General features: G+C 42.4%; 1 protein-coding gene across 1 annotated transcript in view; it reads left to right on the top strand.

Moving 5' to 3' along the window:
- The first annotated feature begins 4,939 nt into the window (after positions 1–4,939).
- Positions 4,940–24,310, top strand: part of TTC39B (tetratricopeptide repeat domain 39B) — a 140,816-nt gene continuing 121,445 nt past the window's right edge. Inside the window, exon 1 of the mRNA XM_037796984.1 lies at positions 4,940–5,188. Coding sequence (XP_037652912.1) covers positions 5,117–5,188 — 72 coding nt within the window. The 5' untranslated portion in view covers positions 4,940–5,116. The remainder of the gene's footprint in view (positions 5,189–24,310) is intronic.

The raw sequence follows: 24,310 nt of genomic DNA, 5'->3' as shown, positions 1-24,310 counted from the left end.
GCTACAAGAAAGGAAAACTACAGATCAATCTCCCTGATGAATATAGATGCAAAAATTCTCAACAAAATACTTGCAAATGGATTTATCATACACCATGACCAAGTGGGGTTCATTGCAGGCATGCAAGGGTGGTTAAACATAAGAAAATCAATCAATGTATTACAACACATTAACAAATCAAAAGGATAAAGTCAAACGCTCATCTCAATAGATGCTGAAAAAGCATTCGACAAAATTCAGCATCCTTTTTGATAAAAAATACTTCAAAAGGTAGGAATTGAAGGAAACTTCCTCAATATGAGAAAGGGGATATATGAAAAACCCACAGCCAGCATAGTAGTCAATGGTGAGAGACTAAAAGCCTTCCCTCTAATCAGGAATGAGACAAGGATGCCCTCTGTCACCACTATTATTCAACATTGTGCTAATAGTTCTAACCAGATCAATCCGGAAAGACAAAGAAATAAAAGGCATCCAAATTGGAAAGGAAGAAGTAAAACTGTCATTATTTGCAGATAATATGATCTTATATTTGGAAAACCCTGAGAAATCGATGACACAGCTACTTGAGCTAATAAACAAAATCAGCAAAGTAGTGGGATACAAGATTAATGTACATAGGTCAGTAATGTTCCTATACACTAGAAATGACCTAACTGAAGAGACACTCAAGGAAAAGATTCCATTCTCGATAGCAACTAAAAAAAAAATTAAGTACCTCGGAATAAACTTAACCAAGGATGTAAAAGACTTCTACGCAGAAAATTACATAACTTTCCTAAAAGAAATAAAAGGAGATCTAAAGAGAAGGAAAGATATTCCATGTTCATGGATAGGAAGGCTAAATGTTGTTAAGATGTCAATCCTACCCAAACTAATCTACAGATTCAATGCAATTCCAATCAAAATTCCAACAGCCTACTTTGCAGACTTGGAAAAGCAAAGTTATCAAATTTATTTGGAAGGGAAATATGACTTGAATTGCTAAAACCATTCTAAAACAGAATAATGGAGTGGGAGGACTTACACTTCCTGACTTTGAAGCTTACTATAAAGCCACAGTAGTCAAAACAGCATGGTATTGGCACAAAGGTAGACCTATTGTTCAGTGGAATAGAATTGAGAATTCGGAAATAGACCCCCAGATCTATGGTTAACTAATTTTTGATAAGGCCCCCACATCCACTGAACTGGGACATAATAGTCTCTTCAACAAATGGGGCTGGGAGAACTGGATATCCATATTCAAAAGAATGAAAGAGGGCCCCTACCTCACATCCTATACACAAATTAACTCAAAGTAGATCAAAGACCTCAATATAAGAGACAGCACCATTGAATTCCTAGAAAATAATGTAGGGAAACATCTTCAAGACCTAGTAATAGGAGGTAGCTTCTTAGAGCTTATAACCAAAGCACAAGCAATGAAAGGTAAAATAGGAATTCCTCAAAATCAAAAGCTTCTGTACCTCAAAGGAATTCATCAAAAAGGCAAAGAGGCAACCAACTCAATGGGAGAAAGTATCTGGAAACCAGGTATCTGATAAGAGATTGATGTCTTGCATATATAAAGAAATCCTACAACTCAACGACAATAGTACAAACAACCCAATTATAAAATGGGCAAAATATATGAAAAGAGATTTCTCTGAAGAGGAAATACAAATGGCTAAAAAGCATTTGAAAAAAATGTTCACCTTCACCAGCTATTAGGGAGATGCAAATTAAGACCACAATGAGGTATTATCTCACACCAATGAGAATGGCTGCCATTAAACAAACAGGAAACTACAAGTGTTGGAGAGGATGTGGAGTAATTGGAACTCTTATTCATTGTTGGTGGGACTGTATAAAGGTACAGCCACTCTGGAAAAAAGTTTGACAGTTCCTCAGAAAACTAGATATCAAGTTGCCCTATGATCCAGCAATTGCACTTCTTGGTATATATCCAGAAGATCTGAAAACAGTGACACAAACAGATATTTGCACGCTGATGTTCATAGCAGCATTGTTCACAATTGCTAAGAGATGGAAACAATCCAAATGTCTTTCAACATATGAGTGGATAAACAAAATGTGGTATATAAACACAATGGAATACTATGCAGCAATAAGAAGGAATGAGGTTGTGAAACATGACAGCATGGATGAACTTTGAAGACATAATGCTGAGTGAAATAAGCCAGACACAAAAGCACAAATACTGTATGATCTTTCTGATATGAAATATTTAGAATAACCAAATTATTAGTCAGAAACTAGAATATTAGTTACCAGGCCCAGGGTGGGGGTAGGAAATGGGGAGTTAAACTTAATTGGTATAGAATTTCTGTTTTGAGTAATTGAAAATTTGGGTAATGGATGGTAGTGTTGGTAGCACTGTGAATGTAATGAACAACACTGGGTTACATATTTGAATGTGGTTAAAAGCAGAAATTTTAGGTTGTATATATGTTAATAGAATAGATTTTTTGTTTGTTTGTTTAAAAGAGATAATAATAAAGTATTTGAGAGAGGAAGAACCACCAATGAGATGGTTTCAGGTCAAAAAGATGTAAACAGTGAACTTTAAGAAACAGAATTATGCATGAGTAGTACAGAGAATCTGATCTCAGACAGGAAATTCAGCCCTAGAGAGAAAGTGAAGCACAACCAAGAGGAGTTGAGGGTGGGGCCTGAGGCATAGGAATGGAGAGATTCTGGGGTGTCAGAACTAAATGTCCTCTGGGCCTTTTCTAGTCCCATCTCTCTAATTCTAAGTGCACAAAGTATGTGTTAACCCATTTTAAAAACAACTTTAGGTGGGGGAACTCTGTACCTTCTGTTCAATTTTTCTGTAAATCTAAAACTGCTAAAAAATTAGTTTATTTTTTAAAAAACCAGTTTTATTAAAGTGTAATTTACATACCATAAAATTCACCCATTGTGAGTATACAATTCAATGATTTTTAGTAAATTCATAGATTTATGCAATCATCAGCACTATCTAATCCATTTTTAATGTGTTTGAAGTAGAAACTTTTATTTTTTGTAGTATTAAATGTATGTGGTGACTTGTTTAAAACGTGCGGCAAGTATCAGTGATGCAAAGGTGACTCACTGCAAATGCGTGGAATAAACATGTGCAGGCAACTGCTCTATTGAAACAAACATGGGGAGGGAGAGGGAGGGTGACTGGAGGAGGTACAGAACAGTAGTTACCAAGCAGGTCCTGGAGTCAGACTGCTGGGGTTCAGATCTCAGCTTCCCTACTTAACAGCTGTCTGATCTAGGGCAAATTACTTAAACTCTCAGAGCCTCAGTTTGCTCATCTGTAAGCTAACAGTACGTACTTCATAGGGTTATGAAGGATAAATGAGATAATATATGCAAGGGACTCACTATAGTCCTGAAACTTGGTAAGCACTCAAAAACGTTAGCTATTTTTATAATAATCACTGGATGATGAATAAATAGCCTTTTATGCAGGCAGACACAAAAGAGCACATGCTCTATGATTCAATTTATATGAAATTCTAGAAAAGGCAAAACTATGGTGATAGCAGATCAGTGTTTGCCAGAGGCCAGGGAGTGGATGGAGGGAATTGACAGCAAAAGAGCACAGGGAACTTTTTTATTGGTTGTTCTATATTATGATTGGATGGTGTTTGTATACATTCATTGAAGTTCATAGAATTACACACAAGCTTGATGAATTTTATTTTGTATAAAATAAAGCGGACCAAAATCCAAAAGGGTACCCTAAAAAAAAAAATCCAACTCAGATGGATATTTCAATTATTTCTTGTCGGAGGCAAGAATCAATTTCTAAACTCTATCAACAAATATTTGTTGAGTGCCCACTATGTGTAAGGAACTGTTCTAGCTGCTGGCGATACAGCGTTGAAGACAACAGACAGCATCCCTACTCTCATGGAGTTTACAGTTCAAGCACGAATCATACACATATTTTGGAGTTATAAACGCGTCGATAGAAGAGAGGTGTTCCACCTTGTATCAATATCTATACCGTGGTTTTTCCTTCATTGCTCACACATCTCCAGAAAGCAAACACCGCGTCCCTGTATCTGAACACAATGCTCCCGAACACGATGCTGGCTGGGCAGGTGGCGTGTCAGAGAGACCTCTCGGTGACGGGTGACCGTGACCGAGGCGATCCTCTGGCCTCACCATCTGCGAGAAGCGGTGCCCACCGGGCGAAGGAAGAGGACTGGCACCGGCCCGAGGACCAGGTGGATTCTTCCATGGGCCCCAGGAGGAGCGCGGCTTCGCCCTTGACCTGGTCAGTCCCCGGCTCCCTTGGCCCCAGGCGCGCACCAGCCCTTGGACGAGCACAGGCGGCGGGGACTCTCAGGGTACCTTCCCAGGGGTTCGGGCCAGGCGGGCGAGCAGGCTGGCTGCGAGGGGACTCCGCCCCCGAAACACGTTTCGAAGAGCTGGTTGGTTGCGCCCATGGGAGCCCGTGGGGCGGAGCTTGCGGCTGGGCTGGCCCCCCCCCCTCTCCACGCCCCCTTGGGAAATGGATACCCCGGTCCCCGAGCGCGGGGGGCGGGGAAAGTGCCCGAGTAGCTGCTTGCCTGCCCCGCCTGCGATCCGGCGGGAGCGCGGAGCCGCCCGCTTCTTCCTTCCCTTGTGCTGGGTTGTGCTCGGAGCCGAGAAGCGGAGTCCGCACTGAGCTCCCTGCTTGGTTTTCGGGCGACTGCCGCCGAAGGAGGAACATGGCGCTCGTAGGCAACGGAGCGGAGCTGGAAGCGGACGAGGTACTGGCAGGCTGGGACCGCGGGTCGGGGGGCTGGGAGGGATGAGCGAGCCGGGCAGGGACGGCCATGGTCCCGCCCCCTTGGTCCCCAGCCTGGGAGAGGGTAGGGGCTGCGGGTGGAGGACCCGGACTTGGGAGGCTCTGTCCCCGCGGGGGAGAGGAGGGGTTTCTGCGGAGCTCTGCGGCGCGCGGAAGGGTCTTGGGGATGAAGGAACCCCCGTCCGGGTGGACGGATGCAAGCGCGGGGAGCCGAGGATCCGCAGCAATCAGTTGAACCTGAAGTCTGACCCTCAAGTCCCGACACTGGAGCTCTGGGGCTTTGTGGGATTGTCTCTCGACCTGGGAATCTCACCTTCTATGGAAGTTTCCTGGTGGCAGAACCATCAAATCGATGAGTGGAGGGGACAGCAGGAGAAAGGAGCCTGGGAGGTATCTGCCTTAGGGCAGGGCAGGGCCGGGGCTACAGAGGGGGCTGGGGGCTAAAGGGCAGGGACAATAGCCCGGGAAATGGTGCTTCCACTCAAGCCAAGGGGTCCCGAGAGTCGGTCGTGGCCGGCGGGAAGGCTTTTTGGGAACCGACTTGGGCCCCCTTTGGTTTCAACTGTATCTAAGTAACTAGCTACTTGCTCCTGTTGCGGCGCGCCCAGGTCTGAGCACCCTCGGGCGGGGGCGCCCAACCTGTTGGTTTGTTGGCTCTTCCTCTCAGCACTCGGCGGCTTCAGAGTGCGCTCTCCTGCGCTTACGGTTGAGGAAAGGGCTCCCGCAGCAGCTTTAGCTGCTGCTGCTGCCATTTTACCTGGTTTGAATTTTACGAGTCGCTGCCTGAGGAGACTTGGTTTCAAATGATGCAACAGTGGATGATCTGGAGGAGGCGGGTTAAGATTTCTGTCTCTTTAATGTCAAGAAACTCCTAACTACGAATACCGTGCTATAAATGTAGGCCTTCAAATGAAAACAAAACAAAAACCAATCTACAGTTTCTTTTCGCGATCGGCAGATAAGAGGGCAAGCCTGCCTTGCATTGAGGGTTCCAAGACCACAGAGCAGTGAACCAAAGAGTGTTTTCAGCTGCATCTCTTTATTGTTGAAACTTTAAAACCACACATAAAAGCAAATGATGAAATAACGTTTTCTTCACTTTTCATGTGACAATCTTTATATATATTTATATATATGTGTGTGATATATATAGCTTTAGGGTATCTTTTTGGTGTGACCGGAGCCGGCTGCCCTCCCTCCTGCCTTATTACTTCTCTGTAATCAAGGTAGTAACACTTTCACAGTGCATTGACTGTACCTTCTCTTCTTTCCTTAGGAGCTTTTATTGCTCCCCTGTTATGAATTGAATTAAATATCCCTGTACCTGACATTCAAGTGTCTTGATTTGATATTCCAACCTTGTCCCCACCGCAGCTTCTTCCCTATGTGTAACCGTTTACTTCAATCAATGTTATTTCCATATTACAAGTGAGGAAATGAAACTGAGAGTAGCTAGTAAGTGTGGGCAAATGTTTTTTTTTTTTCCCTCTGAGTTCCCTCAGGTAGTGGCTGAAATTTCTTTCGCTTGTGAATCTGACTTGGTTTTCTGCTTCACTAGATTTTATTTTTTATAAGAAAACACCCCTTCTTCCCCTCTCCCCCTCTTCCAGTAACCTCTAATCTGCCTATTTCTGTTAAATTGTTATTTCTAGTCATCTCTTAAAAGTGATATCATACAATTTTTGTTCTTAGAGCAAGTGGGATCAAGTACAGGCCAGGGTGGAAGCAGAGATTGGTGAGAAGAGAGCACTGTGTGTTCTGCAAAGGGCTCAGCGTGTTGGGGTGGAGAGCGGCCTAGGGCCTGAAAGCTTGGCCTGGATCACAAGGTGCAATGTCCAGAATGTCACGCTAAGGAGTTGGGTCACAGCTCCTAAGAAATGGAGCACCTGAAAGGTTTTTAACTAGGCAAGTGTGGTAGGATCTGTTTATTTGTTTTAGAAGATAAGTCTGGTGAAGTTGATGGGGCCAGATTGTGGAGGAGGAAGCAAAAAGGGCAAGAGGCCGACAACTTTTGCAACAGTTTGTGTGGGAGACAATAGGACTGAAGTAGAGCAGAGGCTGTGGGATCAGAGAGAAGAGGGCTGATTTGGGGGACTTTGTAAGAACATGAAGGAGGACTTGACATGGTGGCTGGTTCCCGGTTTGAGGGTCAGTGGTAGTCAGTGATAATTCTGAGTTCCTTGTGGGGCTGGGTGGTGGTGCTATTACCTAAGGCAGAAGAACAGGGTGGGGCAGGAAGATAAGGAGAAATAGCATCTGTATTTCCTCATTGAGGGAGCCTAGGCCATTTGTTTTGAGTGTATGGATTTGGGCAAGGTTAAGAAGGGGCAGGTTAGTCGGAGGAAAACACAGCTTCAGTTTACCATCAGCCTCAACTCCAGCTCAGGTTAACAACAGGCAATTTTCCCGAAATGTTTGCCCTTGAATCTCTTTTGAAATCCCATCCATTCTCAGTGAAACAGTCCCTCATTTTTTCCTCCCTTCCCCCTGCACCTGGGTTTCCCCTTCCTTCCAAGTCTAGTAGGACAGTTGTGCTTCTTTAGGCAGGAATCAGTTCTTGTTTTAGCTATTGGCCTTCTCATCTTAGTGCCCTGCCTATGCGTGCTACAGCTAATTATCCACAGCATGAATCTGATACTCTGAATTTGGTAAGGCCCTGGTTTCCATCTAGCCATCTGCTGATAGCCCCCTGCCCCGCAGTCTTGGGTGCCCCAGTGGCCATCTCATGTGGAATCTCGAGAAGTCACTGTGTGCTTCCTTCCCAGAAAATGAGATGTGTGGGGCTTTCCTTTGTCCAGTCTGTGTGCTCTTCTGCTGTTTTGCTCTGTGCTTGGTGGATCTGGGCCTCCCTCCAATACCCACCGTGCACCTAGACCTGCCTGGTTAGGTCATCACTCCTCTCTAAGGGGCTCCTGGCAGTTCCTAATGCCATTATGCATCTTAAGCTCTTCATCTGAAGACTGTAGGAGTGCAATAAATGCTTTTTATTGTGATCCATGAACATGTCTCTTTGGTGTTACTGACATAAATGCTGACATATGTGTAGGACCTGCATATTTTAAAGTCTTTTAGTGAAATGCTGTATCGTATTTGTTGGTCCTGATTTTAACTAGTAAATGAGAAGAAGAATTCAGTCTAATTTAATATGTTGGGTATTGTGCTAGGAGCTGGAGAGGCAAGCACAGTCCTGCCCTCAGTTATCGTCTAGTGGGAATGGGGCAGGTGTGTAGGCCCACAGATACAGGAGTCTGTGCTGAGAACCACAGAGGAGGGATGCAGGGTGCTTTGGGAGCACAGAGGAGGACACTTCTGAGTCTTCCAGATGAGGTGTGGTCACCCAGGCAGAAGGGGACTGGGGATGAGGAGAGCTTTTAAAGTGAGCCCCTTGGCAAGGGAATAGCAGGTATAAGGCAGGTGAGAGCTTGTGCCCTGGGAAGCTGCTGTGGTGGGAGAGGAGGCAAGAAAGGTAGTGCAGAGGCGTTCATGCCACGTGCTCATGCATGGTGTGCATTCAAGGCTTTAAGTTGAGGAGTGGCATGGTGAGATCGCACTCCTAGTGGCCCTCTCTGGCAGTGTGTGGGAGACCGGAAGTAGGGAGGCAGGTAGTTTTCAGATGTTTTGTTTTGTTTGTTGAATGAATGTTGCAGCCCACTGAAGGCCTACTATATGTAAGGGGGCTCAGTACTCAGCATAACCTGGTGGGTAAGTCATTGTTTTGACCCCTTGGGCAGCCAGGCAGGTGACCCCAAGCAGACAACTGGTGCTGGCAGTAGGAGAAGAGGGCTTTCAGGGGTCAGTCAGCAGGACATCACCATGAGGAGGCTCCAGCTGGGAGCCAGCTAACTTGGTTCCCAGATCAAGTCTTCACCGAAGAGTGGTGTGACTTGGGGCAAGTCCATAACCCTTCTGGGCTTGGGTTTCCCCACAGGTAACATGCAGGAATTGAAATTGATGATCTGTCTGAAACATTCCTCTTCGCATTGACATATGTGATCTAGAAGGTGACATTTGATCTGGACTTTGAGGGGTGGAATTTCAGCAGGCAGCCATGGAGCAGATCACTCCTTCACTCCCTCAGGCAAAGAGAGTAGCAGGGGGGTAAACATGCTCAGGCAGGGATGAAGCATGCTGGAGGCTGTTTTGGCTGGAACAGAAGGTATGCAAGAGTTGTGTAGCTAAGGTAGGAGAGCTCTGGTGTTTATGTTGTAACCAGATGTTTGCCAAGGAGTTTGGGCTTCTTTTTTTTTTTTTTTATTTTTCCTTTTTTGGCAGTAGGGAGACATAAGTACTCCCCCCTATGTTTGGAGAACCTTTTTCCCCCTTCCCCCTTCCTCCTCCTCCTCCTCCTCCTCTTCTTCTTCTTCTTCTTTTTTTTTTTTTTTTAACTTTTATTACTATTTTTTAAGTAATGAAAGGAGTGATGATCCAATTTCCTTGGTTTCACTTTTCCCTTTCCAACCCCATTTGCAAAGAACAGTTTTAAAGGGATGACTCTGACCTGAAATGCATTGGTGAGGGAGACAGACAAGGTCAGACATATTTGAGTAATTCCATATTTCATCAGTTAAGTTTTGAGATGCAGAATGAACTTGACCCACAGCTCTGGTGTAGTCAGTGGGACTGGGCACAGTTTGTCTGAGGGTAGGCTTGGCCTGCTCTTCACTCTCCCTGCTACTTTAGACCACTTTGTTCTGCAATTCTGGGGTGTTTGGTCTCTTTCAATGTATGAGTCACAGTCCTTCCACTCATAAGTAAAGGGAAAAATCCTCATGTTCTCACATCTTGTTTTTCAGGCCAAATGGGCTGCAGTCTATTTGAGAGGGGGTAGAAAAGAGAGAACAGAGTGGGAGAGTCCTGAAGCAAGAGGGCTGAGGCCTGAATCCAAAACCCTTGCCCAGAAGCGCTCAAATGTGGACATCTGTCCAAAGTATTGATCAAGTGCTTGTTCGCCCAGAACAACCACCCAGTGCACAGAACGGTGTCAAGCTTCTGGGGGAGCAGCCAGCTTGGGTGCAAATCCTGGCCTCAGGTTTGCTGCTGTGATCATGGGCTGGTTAACTTCTCTCCCTTCATCTTTAAAACGGGGATGGTGATAGCTATCCTGTAAGGTTGGTGAGGAGGATGAAATGAGATTACACTTTACAAAGCTCCTGGCACATAGCAGTGCTCCTAAAATACTACTTCTCTTTTCCCTTATGCTTTTCCTTTAAGGTGTTGCTGCCACAGTTCATATTTATGTGTTTAATTAAGAATCTGCCACTAATATTTTAGTGCATTGAAACATGTTTCTACATTATTCTTGCAGTCAGTTGAGAAGAAAATGCTGCAGGAGTGTGCATCTTAGAAACAGAGGAAAGGAAGTGACTGGTCCAAGGTCATTCTGCTTGCTTAGGCACAGAATCAGGGTTAGAAGCCAGGTGGCTGAACTCCTGATTCCGTGCCCTTTCTACTGGTTCCCAGGGCAGACTCCAGAACAACCACTCCCACTCCCCAGTTTTGTAAATGAATGTTGTTGGAACACAGCCATACCTATTTGTTTAGGTATTGCCTAAGGCCGCTTACACATTACAAAAGCAGAATTGAAACAGATAGCATGGCTCACAAAGCCAAAAATGTTCACTGTCTGGCCCTTTATAGAAAAAGTTTGGAGACCCCTGTATAAGATGATTTCTAGGGCTAGATTTAAGTTGGCTTTTAATGTACTGTAAGTCTTATGAATTAAATGTTTTTTTCCTTAATACTCACATAGGCATCAAAAACTAGGAAAAAAAAATGTAAATTTGTTTGGCACATCCCATGAAGTGGTTTGAAGCAACTTCTGGAGTCAGGTTGTTGTGGGTTTGAATCCCCACTCATCCATGTACAAGGTGTATTACCTTGGATAAATTACTTAATCCCCCTGAGTCTCAGCTTCTTCATCTGCAAAACTGAGATACTGGAACTACTTCCTAGGGTTACTGTAAAGATTAAAGGTCTATAAAGTGCTTTCTTAGCACATGGGACTCAAACCTGGCTCTTGGCAGTACTAAAACTAAGGCTGCACTATCTGTCTCTGTGACAGGGTTTTCCCGGCCCTGTAAGGAACGGGCATTGTGTGCAAGTCAGCCTGTTCGGGGGCCACTCGGGGCTTCCTCCCCTGGAGGATTTCCTTTGGATAGATTCAAGGACTTCTTGGGCTTACCCAGGACTCCAGCTGGGTAATTCTGCAAGTTTACAGTCCTTATATCTTTCTTTCCCTGTGGAGAGGAGGGAAAACCACTTGCCGCAAAAGATAATGGTAAACATGGACTTTCAAAAGGCCATCTGTTCTAGCTCCATCTGATACTGAACGCTAATGTTTTTCAGCAAAGGAGGTGGCATTGTCAATAATATTTTGAAAATGGCATTTTCCCACCAACACATGCATATGTGGTTTTTCCAAACCTTTTGCTGTGTAATCCCTACTTTCCACTGGTGAAAATCGTAACATTCTTACAGGATTTGTGTCTAGCATCTAAATGTTAATAGGAAACCATGACCTGTAAAACCAATGTTTGTTCTCTGTTATTTAGTATAAGATGGTAAGAGTTAAAGGAGGTGATGCTGTATGTGAACTCCTGGGTCCTGGGAGAGGACTCTTGGGTTCCTGCTGTGCCCTGAAGTAGTGTGCCCTGCTAGACTGCTCTCTCTAAGTGCAAGTCACTTCTCACTTTGCTGCTTAAAATCTGTCCACAGCTTTTCATCGCCTTCGAGGTAAAATGCAAACACCTTGGTATGGCATATAAGGCACCTAGTTCAATGGTTCTCACACTTGGGTGTACATAAGAATCACCAGGGTAGGATGGTGGGAGGCTTAAGAAGCACGTTCCTGGGGTTCACCACCAGTGATTCTTACTCAGTGGGTCTGGGGTGAGTCCCAGAATCTTGCATAACTAACACCGACCTTTATTTCAGCGTTAGCAGCTCCCCTTTCCATCTCCATCTCCCAAAAGCTCAGTCCCTTCTTTCCTCCCAGCTTTTTTATATACTGTTCCCTGACTTGGCCAATTCCTTTTTTATCATTTAAGGCCTTCCTCATGTGCCACTCCTCCTGGAAGCCTTTCCAGATACTACCTTCTTCCCTAACCCTCTAGGTTCTCAACTGCTGTATATGTTTAGCCTTCCTGGCTGCCTCCAAGAGGAAGTATTCACCTTTTGGCATACAGGCTCTGGCACCCAACTGGAAAGCTGTAATGTAGGTGCCCTGGCTCCTAGCAGGAAAGGGTGGCCCTTCACCCTCATAAAAAGCAACAAAGGAACTCCCTTTAATGCTTTCTAACAACCTGATATTTTTATCCTCTCAAACAGGAGGAAGACTTTACCTCCATAATCCATTAGCATTTTCTCCATACATTGGAAAAAAAAACAAACTTAACTGAGGTATAATTTATGTATCATAAAATTCATTTTTTCTTATCTAAAATAGCCCTGTTGCTTTTACTGATTGCCAGGTTCTTACAGGTTGTCAGCAAAATTTTGCACAATACAGAAATGTAAAAAAAGAATGGAACTGTCCCCTGTAATCCTGTTCCAGCTTGCTAATGCTGTCGTTTTGCAAAACACCAGAAATGAATTGGCTTTTATAAAGGGGGTTTATTTGGTTACAAAGTTACAGTCTTAAGGTCATAAAGTGTCCAAGGTAAGGCATCAACAGTCGGGTACCTTCACTGGAGCAAGGCCATTGGCGTCTCGAAAACCTCTGTTAGCTGGGAAGGCACGTGGCTGGTGTCTGCTTGCCCCCGGGTTGCGAGTTGCATTCCAAAATGGCATTCTCCAAAATGTCAGCATCATCTTTCAATGGCATTCTTCAAAATGTCTCTCTAAGCTGCAGCAGCAAGCTCCTTCTGTCTGTATGCTCTTTATAGGACTCCAGTGATTAAATCAAGACCCACACTGAATGGGTAGGGCCACACCTCCATGGAAATAATTCAGAGTTATCACCTGCAGTTGGATGGGTCACATCTCCATGGAAACAACTTAATCCAAAGATTTCAACCTAATCAACACTAATATGTCTGCCTCCACAAGACTGCATTAAAGACCATGGCGTTTTGGGGGACATAATACATCTAAACCAGCACATCCCCCTGCTCTCTTATTAAACCACAGCATTTTGGCATATGTATGGAAGTCCATATGAATGGTTGCAATTTTACCCACTTGGCAGGTGTTCTAGTTTGCTAATGCTGTGGAATGCGAAACACCAGAGATGGACTGGCTTTTTAAAAAGGGGGTTTATTTGGCTACACGGTTACAGTCTTAAGGCCATAAAGTGTCCAAGGTAACACATCAGTAATTGGGTACCTTCACTGGAGGATGGCCAATGGTGTCCAGAAAACCTGTTAGCTGGGAAAGGCACGTGGCTGGTGTCTGCTCCAAAGTTCTGGTTTCAAAATGGCTTTCTCCCAGGACGTTCCTCTCTAGCAAGCTTGCTCCGCTTCAAAATGTCACTCACAGCTGCACTGAGTTTCTTCTCTTTGAGTCAGCTCATTTATATGGCTCCACTGATCAAGACCCACCCTGAATGGGTGGGGCCATGCCTCCATGAGAGTATCTCATCAGAGTCATCACTCACAGCTGGGTGGGGCAAATTCCAAGCAAATCTAATCAGCACCAAAATGTCTGCCCCACAAGACTACATCAAAATAATGGCATTTGGGGGACACAACACATTCAAACTGGCACAGCAGGTTAATAATTTTTTATTGTGGAGAGATATATATATATATATTATAAAATTTCTCATTTTAGCCACATTCAAGCATAGAATTCAGAGGCATTAGTTACACTCATAATACTGTGTTACCATCACCACCATTCTTTATCAAAATTTTTCCATCACCCCTATCAGAAACCCTTCATCCGTTATGCTTTAACACCCATTCTTCCTCTCCTTCCCATCCCTGATACCCTCTAATCTACTTACTGTTTCTACTAATTTGCTTACTCTGGGTATTTCTTATAAGTGGAATCATATAATGTGTCCTTTTGTGTCTGATTTATCTTAAGCAACATGGTATCTTCAAGTTTCATCCATGTTGTAGCATGTATCAGAACTTCATTCCTTTTTACAGCTGAAAAATTCACTTTTTAAGTTTACAACTCAGTGATTTTTTGAAAATTTACAGAGTTGTGCAATCAGCACTACTGTTCCATTTTAAACCATTTCCGTCACTCCAGAAAGATTGTTTGTGCCTATTTGCTATCACCACAATATACTTTTAACACTTAAAATAATTGAAAAAAATTGTAAATCTCTTGGAGAAAATAAAATTTCCCAGGCAGAAATAAAAATGAGCAGTCATTACCTTTGATGAGAATAGAGCAAAAGTGCTAGGCATCAAAAAGCAAGACTTGAGAGCAGGGTGTATTTGGTTGGTGGTTCCTGTTGCTCTTATAGTGTGACATCGTCAAAGGAAAGGATCGAGGGCTACGTGAATTACCCCTGTCTGAATGAATCATTCATTCATTTGCAAGAAAGCAGAAGATGTGTAGTTTATATGGATAATGTTTTTTTTTTTTTTTTTTTCTGATTTCCTAGTTTATTCCCCAAGGCTCTGCTATTTATCCAAGATGTTTGGTTTCCTGTTGGAAGGATGAACAGGTAATTGTATTTGTAAGCCATTGCTGCTTGTATAAAACAGACTGTCACTGTATCTAAAGTCTCAAGTAGGACAAAGAGTCAAACAAAATCAGCCTTTTTACAGGTACAACTGAATTTCAGATTTATATGCCTGTTCCTAGGAAGGCGAGAGTAAAGAACATGGATGGGCTTGGAAATTAGCAGACATGGGTTGGGTTTTGCCACTTGGTGGAAGTGTGACCTTGGGCAAGTTACTTAACCTCTCTGAACTTCAGTCTCATCAGTCAAATGGGGATTATGAAATGCCAACCTTTTGAATTGCTATGTGCAGTCCAGTGCCTGGCACACTTGTCCAGTGCCTGGCACACTGCAAATGTTTAGTTGCAGCCATTAATTTGATTAGTAGTCATGTTACAGATTTTACTTTTTATAAAAATATATATAACTGGCTAGAATGTTACAGAGTGAGGAAAGAATCAAAATTAATAAAATTGTTTCAAAGATAGCAATTAGCCACTTTGAATATCCTGGTATTAAGTATTAATTTTAAGATCTAGTTTTGGTAGGGGAGGTTTTGTTTTTAAAATACAAATAATGGTAAATGGACTTTGGGGAACAGACTACAGAGAAATGTCCTTTTGGAGGACTGGCTCAAGTCAGGTAACCAAGCCATAGTTTCTTCTCTTCTACAGCAGGGCTGACTGATGTCATGTGGGCACCTTCCTTAGCTGGGTTAGTTACTGAGCTCTTACCAAATGAGGATGATTGTAATTTAATCAAACACTCAATGCTTTTTGAAGCCTGGTGTTCAAATTGCTACCAACTTGCTTCTTGGTAATAATAGCATATGTGTATATTTTCAAAATAGAAAACATTGAGATTCTTGGAGTTTTCGTCTGACATAAAGTAACCTGAATCTGATTTCATAGATAGTAGACTCAAGTCTATTTTTGAACTGATTATATTTGACATTTAAAACATAAAGCTACTGGCTTGAAACGAATTTTTTCTTCTAAAGGTTCTGTCTTTAGGAGGTAAAGAAGGTGACATTTTAATTTGGATATGAGTGCGGTGTTGGTGTATACAGCTCTGTTCAAGTCAGAACTTTAGGTCTGTATGTCTGGGGAAGCATGTTTCACATGGTAGTAGATTAGATTTGCACATTTTAAAGAATGAGGGACCTGCAACATCCTTGAATGAACTCTTGTTTTCTTTGTTTTAAAGACTTCAAATCATTCCATTTCAGTTGTGGTGATTTGGAGACAATTGTCCTTTCTCTCTCTCTCTCTCTCTCTCTCTCTATATATATATATATATATATATCCTGGAGCAAACCCAGGGCTTTGGGTAAAGATTTACAACATCATTGCTCAACTGAAAAAGCCTTCCCCATGCATCATCCTCGATTCCCCCTTTCTGTTCCTGTTAACTTCCCTTCCCTCTGCCACATCTCGGTCATCAGCGAGTCCTGCTGGGTCTACCTCTAAAACTTGGTTCCACACCAGCCCGTCTCTGTCTCCTTTGCCACCTGCCAGTCTTCTCATGCCTGGATGCCTGGATTTCTGGGAGAGCATCCCAGCTAGCCTTCCTCTTCCTTTCTGCCCTCTGCAAGCTGTTCACCACTCTGCAGCCACGGTGCTCTTTTACAAGCGTTAGTCACCTTTTGCTGCCCTGCTTAAAACTTTTTAATGGCTTTCAGTAACATTTAGCATAGAACTCAAGCTCCTTCCTGTGGCCTACATAGTCTGTCTTTTGCTTTCTTCCTCCAGCTCACTCCTGCTCTTCTCCCCCTCGTTGCCTTTGCTCCAGTCACCTAGCTTCCATTAGGTTTCTTTCCCACCACAGTGCTCCTGCACAGATGGTTTCCCCTGGAATAATTCATCAGCTCTTCCTGTGACCAGTTCCTTCTCAACTTTCCATTCTCACTTTAAAGGGCAGGTTCTGAGTGAGGCTGTCCTCGGGTCCCATCTTCAAAGCTCCGGTTCTCTTTTTGGTTCTCTTTTCTCTATTATGCATACAGTCAATTTCCTCATAGATACTATCACGGTTTGTATTGTTTGTTTACTTTCTCCTCTGTCCTTTGTCTCTCTCCATCAGGTTTCAGTTCAGGAAACAGAAACCACTCTAGGGAGTTTAAGTGAAAAGAGTTTAATCAGGGAATTAGGCACTTGCACAGTATATAGAGGGGCTCAAGGAGTCTTCTAGCTGGGTCTCCAGGACAGCCCAGTCCAGAACAGACCCTCTAGGGGATTCTGTGGCAGCCTCTGGAGCTAAGAGTTCACAGCACGGTGCAGGAGCTGTGATTCAGGAATCAGGACGCCAGCATCCAGAAGCTTCTGCCACTGCCTTGTATATGCAGGAAGCTGGAGAATGGATGTGGAAACACTGCTGTTGAAACAGCTTCTGTTTCCTTACCCTTGTTTGACAGCAGAAAAAGTAAAAAAGGAACAGGAAAATGGTCTGAGCCTTCAGAATCTCACATGTCACCCAGGTGCATTTTAATGGAGGGGGCGGGGATTCATTCCCAGGGTCAGTTCACTTCTGCCCCAGCCCCCAGGCTGAAAGGCCCTCAGGAGCTCCTGTCTCCGTTGATTTTACTGACGCTCCTCAAGTTTCCATTAAAATTGACCAAACAGTTATAATGGAGCTGCTCTGTTGTCTCTAGCTGTTTTTTTTCAGCCTTCTGAATTTTGGCTGTTTTTTTATTTTGACTGCACATCTTTGCCAGTTTTCACCGTAGTTACCTCTCTTTTAGTTAAAAATACATGATTTAAAGAGACTGGGTTTGAGAGGGCTGCACTAGTATTCTGATACAAATGCTAGGGGTCCTTTAGGTTCTCCCCCGAGCATTCAGTGCAGCAAGAAAACAGATCAACTAAGAATTAGTAAAGAAAGTCAGCTTTAGATGGCAGCAAATTGGGCAGACCCTTAATATCCCCATGTTAATAAAGTCCACTTTGGATTGTATAGTGTTGTGTCAAATATGTAAATCAGTGGCTACAGACCTCAGTTTTCATTAGGGGAATTGGAAAAATAAGTCTTAATGCCGAAGTTTAGATATGCCGCAATCTTGTAAGATTCCTTGGCAAAACAAAACTCTCATAATAAGCGAGTTCTCAGTTTTCGAATTAGCCCTCAAGAGGTAAATTGTGAGAAATTTACACGTTGCCTAGGCCAGATTTGGGACAATTTGAGCTTCCAAATATTTAATTAATTAATTAATTAAGGACAATATAGATCATTGAAAATAATAGGAATCCTTGTGTCCGTATCAATGATAAATAAATAACTAGACAGATAAATGGGGCAGGGGAAGATGGCTGTTGCTTCCAGTAGAATACTGAAGAGCAACTGGTAGATGTGGGGCTGGGGATGAGGGTGTTGGAGTTGGAAAATCATTTTTCAGTCATCATAGTGAAGATTGATTCAGGCAGGTATCCTCATCGCTGAATCTAGGGACAGATTTGGATGAGGAACCTGATAGTTACCTGGTTTTACATCACTTCACTGAAGTGTTTTGTTGCAGGGCAAAAACAGTTAACTATGCAGTGGAGAAATCAGACAACACCTTGACCAGCTGATCCACATTAACATCACCAGTAGGGCCAGATGGACATGGTGCCTCCAGATGTAACGCCCTGGGAGGGACACAGTGTCCCTCTGTGTAGTCAAACTGGAATCTAATCACAAGGAAACATCAGAAAATCTCTAAATGAGGAATATTCTATGAATAAAAGAGAGGGGACTGTACTCTTCAAAAGTGTCAGTGTCATAAAGACAAAGAAAGGCTGTGAAAATGTGCCAGGTTAAAAGAGGCTAAAGGGACACGAACGCTTAGGCAGCAGCTGACCCTAGACCAGGTCCTGCACTGTGGGTGAAGACGCTATAAAGGACATTACTGGGCCTATTGACAAAATTGGAATATAGACAGTAGTTTTTTTTTTAATTCAGTTTTATTGAGATACATTCACATACCATATAATCATCCATGCTGTACAATCAGCTGTTCACAGTACCATCATGTATTTGTGCATTCATCACCCCAATCTGTTTTTAAACATTTTCCTTACACCAGGAAGAATCAGAATAAGAATGAAAAATAAAAGTGAAAAAGAACACCCAAATCACCCCCCCAATCCCATCCTATTTTTCATTTAGTTTTTGTCCCCATTTTTCTACTCATCCTCCCATACACTGGATAAAGGGAGTGTGAGTGTGAGCCACAAAGCTTTCACAATCACACTGTCACTCCTTGTAATCTACATTGTTATCTAATCGTCTTCAAGAGTCAAAGCTACTGAGTTGGAGTTTGGTAGTTTCAGGTATTTACTTCTAGCTATTCCAATACATTAAAGCCTAAAAAGTATTATCTATACAGTGTGTAAGAATGTCCACCAGAGTGACCTCAACTCCATTTGAAATCTCTCAGCCACTGAAACTTTATTTTGTTTCATTTCACATCCCCCTTTTGGTCAAGAAGATGTTCTCAATCCCACGATGCTGGGTCCAGATTCATCCCTGGGAGTCATATCCTGTGTTGCCAGGGAGATTTACACCCCTGGGAGTATAGACAGTAGTTTAGATAAATTTACTAATGTGGATAACTGTACTGTGGCTATGTAAGATAATATCCTAATTTTTAGGAAATACACATTGAAGTATTTAGAGGTAGAGGGCTACAATATATGCAATTTAGTTTTTAATGGCTTGGAAAAAAATGTAAAAATATGTGTGTAGAGAGGGAGAAGGAGAGAGGGAAGAGCAGACTATAAAGCAATAGATGAATGTGGATAAAGGGCACACAGGTGTTCTTTGTACTATTCTTACTCTAGCATTTTTTTTTTTCTTCTTAGAAAGTATTTCCAAATAAAAAGTTTTTAAAAAGTTGTCTAGAGACTGAGAGTAAGCACAATGTCAGAGGATAGGATTGATTGCTGTTTCCTTACATGTGAGGTTAAAGGTCTGGGTTATAAAACAAATTTAGTTGAAATGTCGTTTTACCTTACTGTGCTTGAGTTTTTCCTCTGGGTGTGTTGGATCTCAAAGTAATGCCTTTATCTTTTTTTGTGTGTATAAGGACACCTTCTTAAAATTGTTTATCCTTTCTACATTAGGCAAGTAATACATAAAAACATTCTTCTTGTAAAAGATTTAAATCATTCAGAAGCCAAACCATGAATTTTCTTTTTACTGTTTCCTCCCTTTCCTTTCTCAGAGAAACCAGCATTAAGAATTTTGTAGTAACGCTAGTCTTCTGTCTATATACAAATGCAAATCTAGTTTTTATCAATATAAGTGGGATCTCGTACCATACACCATTCCTGGGACTAGGTTTTTTTACTTAGTAAATCTTAGAATATTCCTACTGTTTGCTTCATTCTTTATGCAATGATTGAAGAGAACTGAATAAATGTACCATAATTTATTTAGATCATTTATGTAGCTTCTAATGTGCCTTTAGGAGACTCAAGTAGCAACTATAATAGTGATAATAACTGATGTTTTATTCTAAGTGCTTTTTACATGTGTCATTTAATCTGTGGATAACCACACAGTGAGATGGGAAACAGGTAAATAGCTTGTCCAAGGTCACGGACCTAGTGGGTGGTGAAACTGGGGTTTAAAACTAGGTGGCTGACTCCGAGCCGGGCACTCAAGCCCTCTGACCTCATCACCACCCACACTGTGAGCTTTCTCAGTTTGGAGTCACCTTTGAAAGCCTTACCCTTCAGATTACTGGTATGGAGAGTAACACGGTTCTGTGTCTTCTTAAGCCATTTACTTTGGAGTGGAGTTACAAGTGAGAGTGCTAGGTCTGTCTGTTTTTTGTTGTTGTAACTGGAGAGTTTGAGGGTTCAGCAAGATGTAAGAGGTTTCTTTCTGTTCATTCAGTAGGCTTCACTGGGGACTTTCAGCTGTAGAACCACTTGAATGATAACAATGGGGATTGCTTATTGTATCTGTGGTGCCACCACTGTGGCTAGGTACATTAAATACAGTATCTGGTTATACCTCACAATGATGCTGTAATTAAGTGTCATTCCCATTGTACAGATGGGAAAACTGAAGCTCCACTATGGAATGTTGGATGAGTTAAATCTCTCAGCTTTAATTTGCTCATTCTGTCTCATAGGGTTGTTAGGAAGAGTAAATGAGTTAATGCAGGTTAAGAATTTAAAGGAGTGCTTGGTACTTAATAATTACCTGTTGTTATTGTTGTTACCATTATTGCAGTCAGAATGTAATAGTAGTAGTGGTGGTGAAATTCTCACCCTTTATGATTCTGAATTAGAAATAAGTATGTAAGTGTCCAATAGTGCCTCACTGTTAATAATGGAGTTTATTATGATTATTCATAGGAAGAAGCTATAAACTCTGTTTGTTTTCATTTTGAAAGATCTCCACTAGTGATACTTTAAGAATAAACACTTTAAAATGTTAATACTCAATCTCTTGGTTCTATTTTTTATTGTTGTTTCTCGTTTCTTGTAAAATTATAACCCAACAAAAATAGCATGCCCTAGATATTCCTTTATTTACTGTAGATTAGGTAGGATAGATACTAGAGGACAGTGTACTTGACATATTAAGTGATTTACAAGGTTCATTTTATAGTCATAAAAATAAAAATAGTATCTGAGGAATATGTACTGGGGGGTAAATCATTTGCTTATTTACCTGAAACAAATTCTGCTATACACAATTGTATTTAAAAGCCCTATATTTTACATATACACTCTTTATTATATACTCTAGATGACTGTACACATTTTATGTTTATACATACCCATTACTATATAAGATTATGTCCAAAACCATGTGTACTCTATTTTAGTGGCAATTTAAAATATTTGTTGTGTTAGTTTTGAATATACATGATATTCTTTTCAAGTATGACCTTAGAACTTAACTCCTGCCTTAAGCAACTCAACACCATATTTATAACAGAATGCAGAAGGGTCCATTTTTTTCCCCTTTATAAAGTTAGCTACTTCATTTTTTTTTTTTTTTGCCTTTTTTTATTAAATTCAGTTTTATTGAAATATATTCACACACCATACAATTATCCATGTTATACAATCCACTGTCCACAGTATGATAACATAGTTATGCGTTCATCACCACAATCTATCTCTGAACATTTTCCTTACATCAGAAAGAACCAGAACAAGAATAAAAAATAAAAGTGGAAAAAGAACACCCAAATCATACCCCCATCCCACCCCATTTGTCGTTTAGTTTTTATCCCCATTTTTCTACTCATCCATACACTAGATAAAAGGGGTGTGATCCACAAGGTCTTCACAATCACACTGTCACCCCTTGTAATCTACATTATTATATAATTGTCTTCAGGAGTCCAGACCGCTGGGTTGGAGTTTGGTAGTTTCAGGTGTTTACTTCTAGCTATTCCGGTACATTAAAACCTAAGACGTGTTACTATATAGTGCATAAGAATGTCCCCCAAAGTGACTTCTCGACTCCATTTGAAATCTCTCAGCCACTGAAACTATTTCATCTCATTTTGTATCCCCCTTTTGGTCAAGAAGATACTCTCAGTCCCACGATGCCGGGTCCACATTCATCCCCAGGAGTCATATTCTGCATTGCCAGGGAGATTTACTCCCTTGGGAGTCGGGTCCCACGTAGAGGGGAGGGCAGCGAGTTCACCTGTCGAGATGGCTCAGTTAGAGAGAGAGAGGGCCACATCTGAGCAACAAAGAGGTACCGGGGGAGACTCTTAGGCACAATTATATGCAAGTTTAGACTCCTTTTCAGTAACGAGCTTCATAAAGGCAAGTCCCGTGCTCGAGGGCTCAGCATATCAAACCGCCAATCCCAATGTTTGTGACAACATCAACACCAGTCCAGGTGAGGATGTCCAGCACATCTGCACCTTCCCCCAGATCCTCGGGGCTGGGGAGGGGGAGGCTGTAAATATATCTTTTATTATCTGCCCAAAGTACTCTGGGATGTGTCACTATTTCACTCCAGCCTATACTAACCTACCATATTTCACTTCCTATTCAAAGTTCCATGCAATTGTGGTATTTGAACAAATCGACTGTAGAGTTGTACCATTTGGAAAATTTAGATCCTTAACTACTTCATTTTTTAACTCTCTATTTATGTTAGTAGAAACTAAAGCAATGCCAACTAATGCAATATTTTTGTGAGAGTGACATCTGGTGGCTCCTTTTTAATTCTCATGGTTTCCCTGCAGTTGGCCAAAAGTTGTTGGAAATTTCAAAAAATCACTGTGTGAACTGCTTTGCTTGGTACTTACCATGCTAGCTATCAAGGATCAACTCAGTACTCCCGATGTTGCACAAACTTTGAGAAGCCCAGCATTCCCTGTTGATGCAGTCACTCTAAACTCCAGCCTTCCTTGAGCGCTTTTTTTAAATAATGTGTGATGGACAATCCTCCTCTTATTAGGGAGGATTTCTGTTTTAACTCAGAGCACATAGGATTTTGAGTAGGGGGTCGTATCTATGCCAGTCTCTCTGCTTTGCTTGTGAGAACTGGGACCCAGAGAGGTTGTGTTGGTCAAGGTCACAGGCTTCCCCAGTGAGCTGAAGTCCTGGCTTCTGTGCCCATACTTTATGTCATCCATGCTACATAACCCACTGAGTAAGAAGGGTCTGCGCATGAAAGGATAGGAGGTGAAGGCATTTTAAGATGAAAAGAGAAAGTGCTTAGCATTTTGAGCACCTTCTGTTTGCTATAAATTTTCTCAGACTCCACCTCTTTTTTTCTCTCTTCCAAAAGAGAATGTAAAATCTTTTGTGTGAAAAAGAGTTGTTGAGTAAGTACAGTGAGGCACCCGTTCTGTCTCTATGAGTCCACTGATTCAGCCAATATGTGAGAATTTTGTATGCTATGGGGTTTCCCTTTATCAAGCCTGTTTTGCATCAGACCTGTTACATACTTTATCTCACTTCTACTTTGTAACAGTCCTGGGAGGTGGTTGGCATCCCTATTCTACACATCAGCCCACGGAGGATTGGAAGGACTAGACCTGACTTGGATCATGGGTAAAGCCAAGATCCAAACCCGGACAAGCCTGACTTACAAACCTAATTACATGCTTTCTGCTGTACTATGCTGGCTGTGTCATTGAAATCATATATGCATATTGATTTATAGCGGATAGTATTTAGGCAGTGGAGACAAACTTGCTCCTAGAACGTTTGAGCACACAACCTTTGGACTTCTCATCAGTATTTGGCCACGTGGATACTTCCTGGAGTATTTCATGTCTGCAAAGAGAGGAGAGAGGACTCACATCATCATCACACTGTGATTGCATTGCCAGGGCACTGACTCTGAGCCAGAACTGCCAAGCACTTTACCCCGCTGGCTCCTTTGATCCTCCTAACAGCTTCCTGGGGTAAATCCTGGGGTCATCCCCATTTTACAGATGACAACCCTGAATGGAATGGAAGGGTTTGTTATGTAGGGAAGACAAAGGAGGGGGAATGGGTGGCCCCGGGGGCTGAGAGCACACTCCCTCTTATGTGCCTCTTGTGCTGGACCTGATGACCCCAGCGGTGGGGCGTGCAGGCGCACCTGACCCACACCTGTCTTCTCACCTGGTAGGGCCTCCTTGCCACTAAATCTGAAGGGTCTTGATAGATTAAACTAAAATGTCCTACCCGTAACCTCTATTCATTTCTTGCAGTTTTCCCACAGAGTAATTCCCACAGGGCCCTTCAAACCAAGGAACCAACCACTCACATGTGGGGCCCAGCTTGGTTACTTGGAGTTCATGTTGTTTACATAGTAACACTTGTTTCTTACAAATTGCCAAAGGTGACATTCAGAACTCTCCTGTATGCCTGATATCTTTCTTAAAGGTCTGTGAAACACCATGTGGATGACTTGTAGGCTGCCTTATTACTAGCTCC

The sequence above is a fragment of the Choloepus didactylus genome, chromosome 10, assembly GCF_015220235.1.
Source record: "Choloepus didactylus isolate mChoDid1 chromosome 10, mChoDid1.pri, whole genome shotgun sequence".
Taxonomy (NCBI): domain Eukaryota; kingdom Metazoa; phylum Chordata; class Mammalia; order Pilosa; family Megalonychidae; genus Choloepus; species Choloepus didactylus.
Note: the sequence above shows the minus strand (reverse complement) of the source record. Positions and strands in the feature narration are given on the sequence as shown.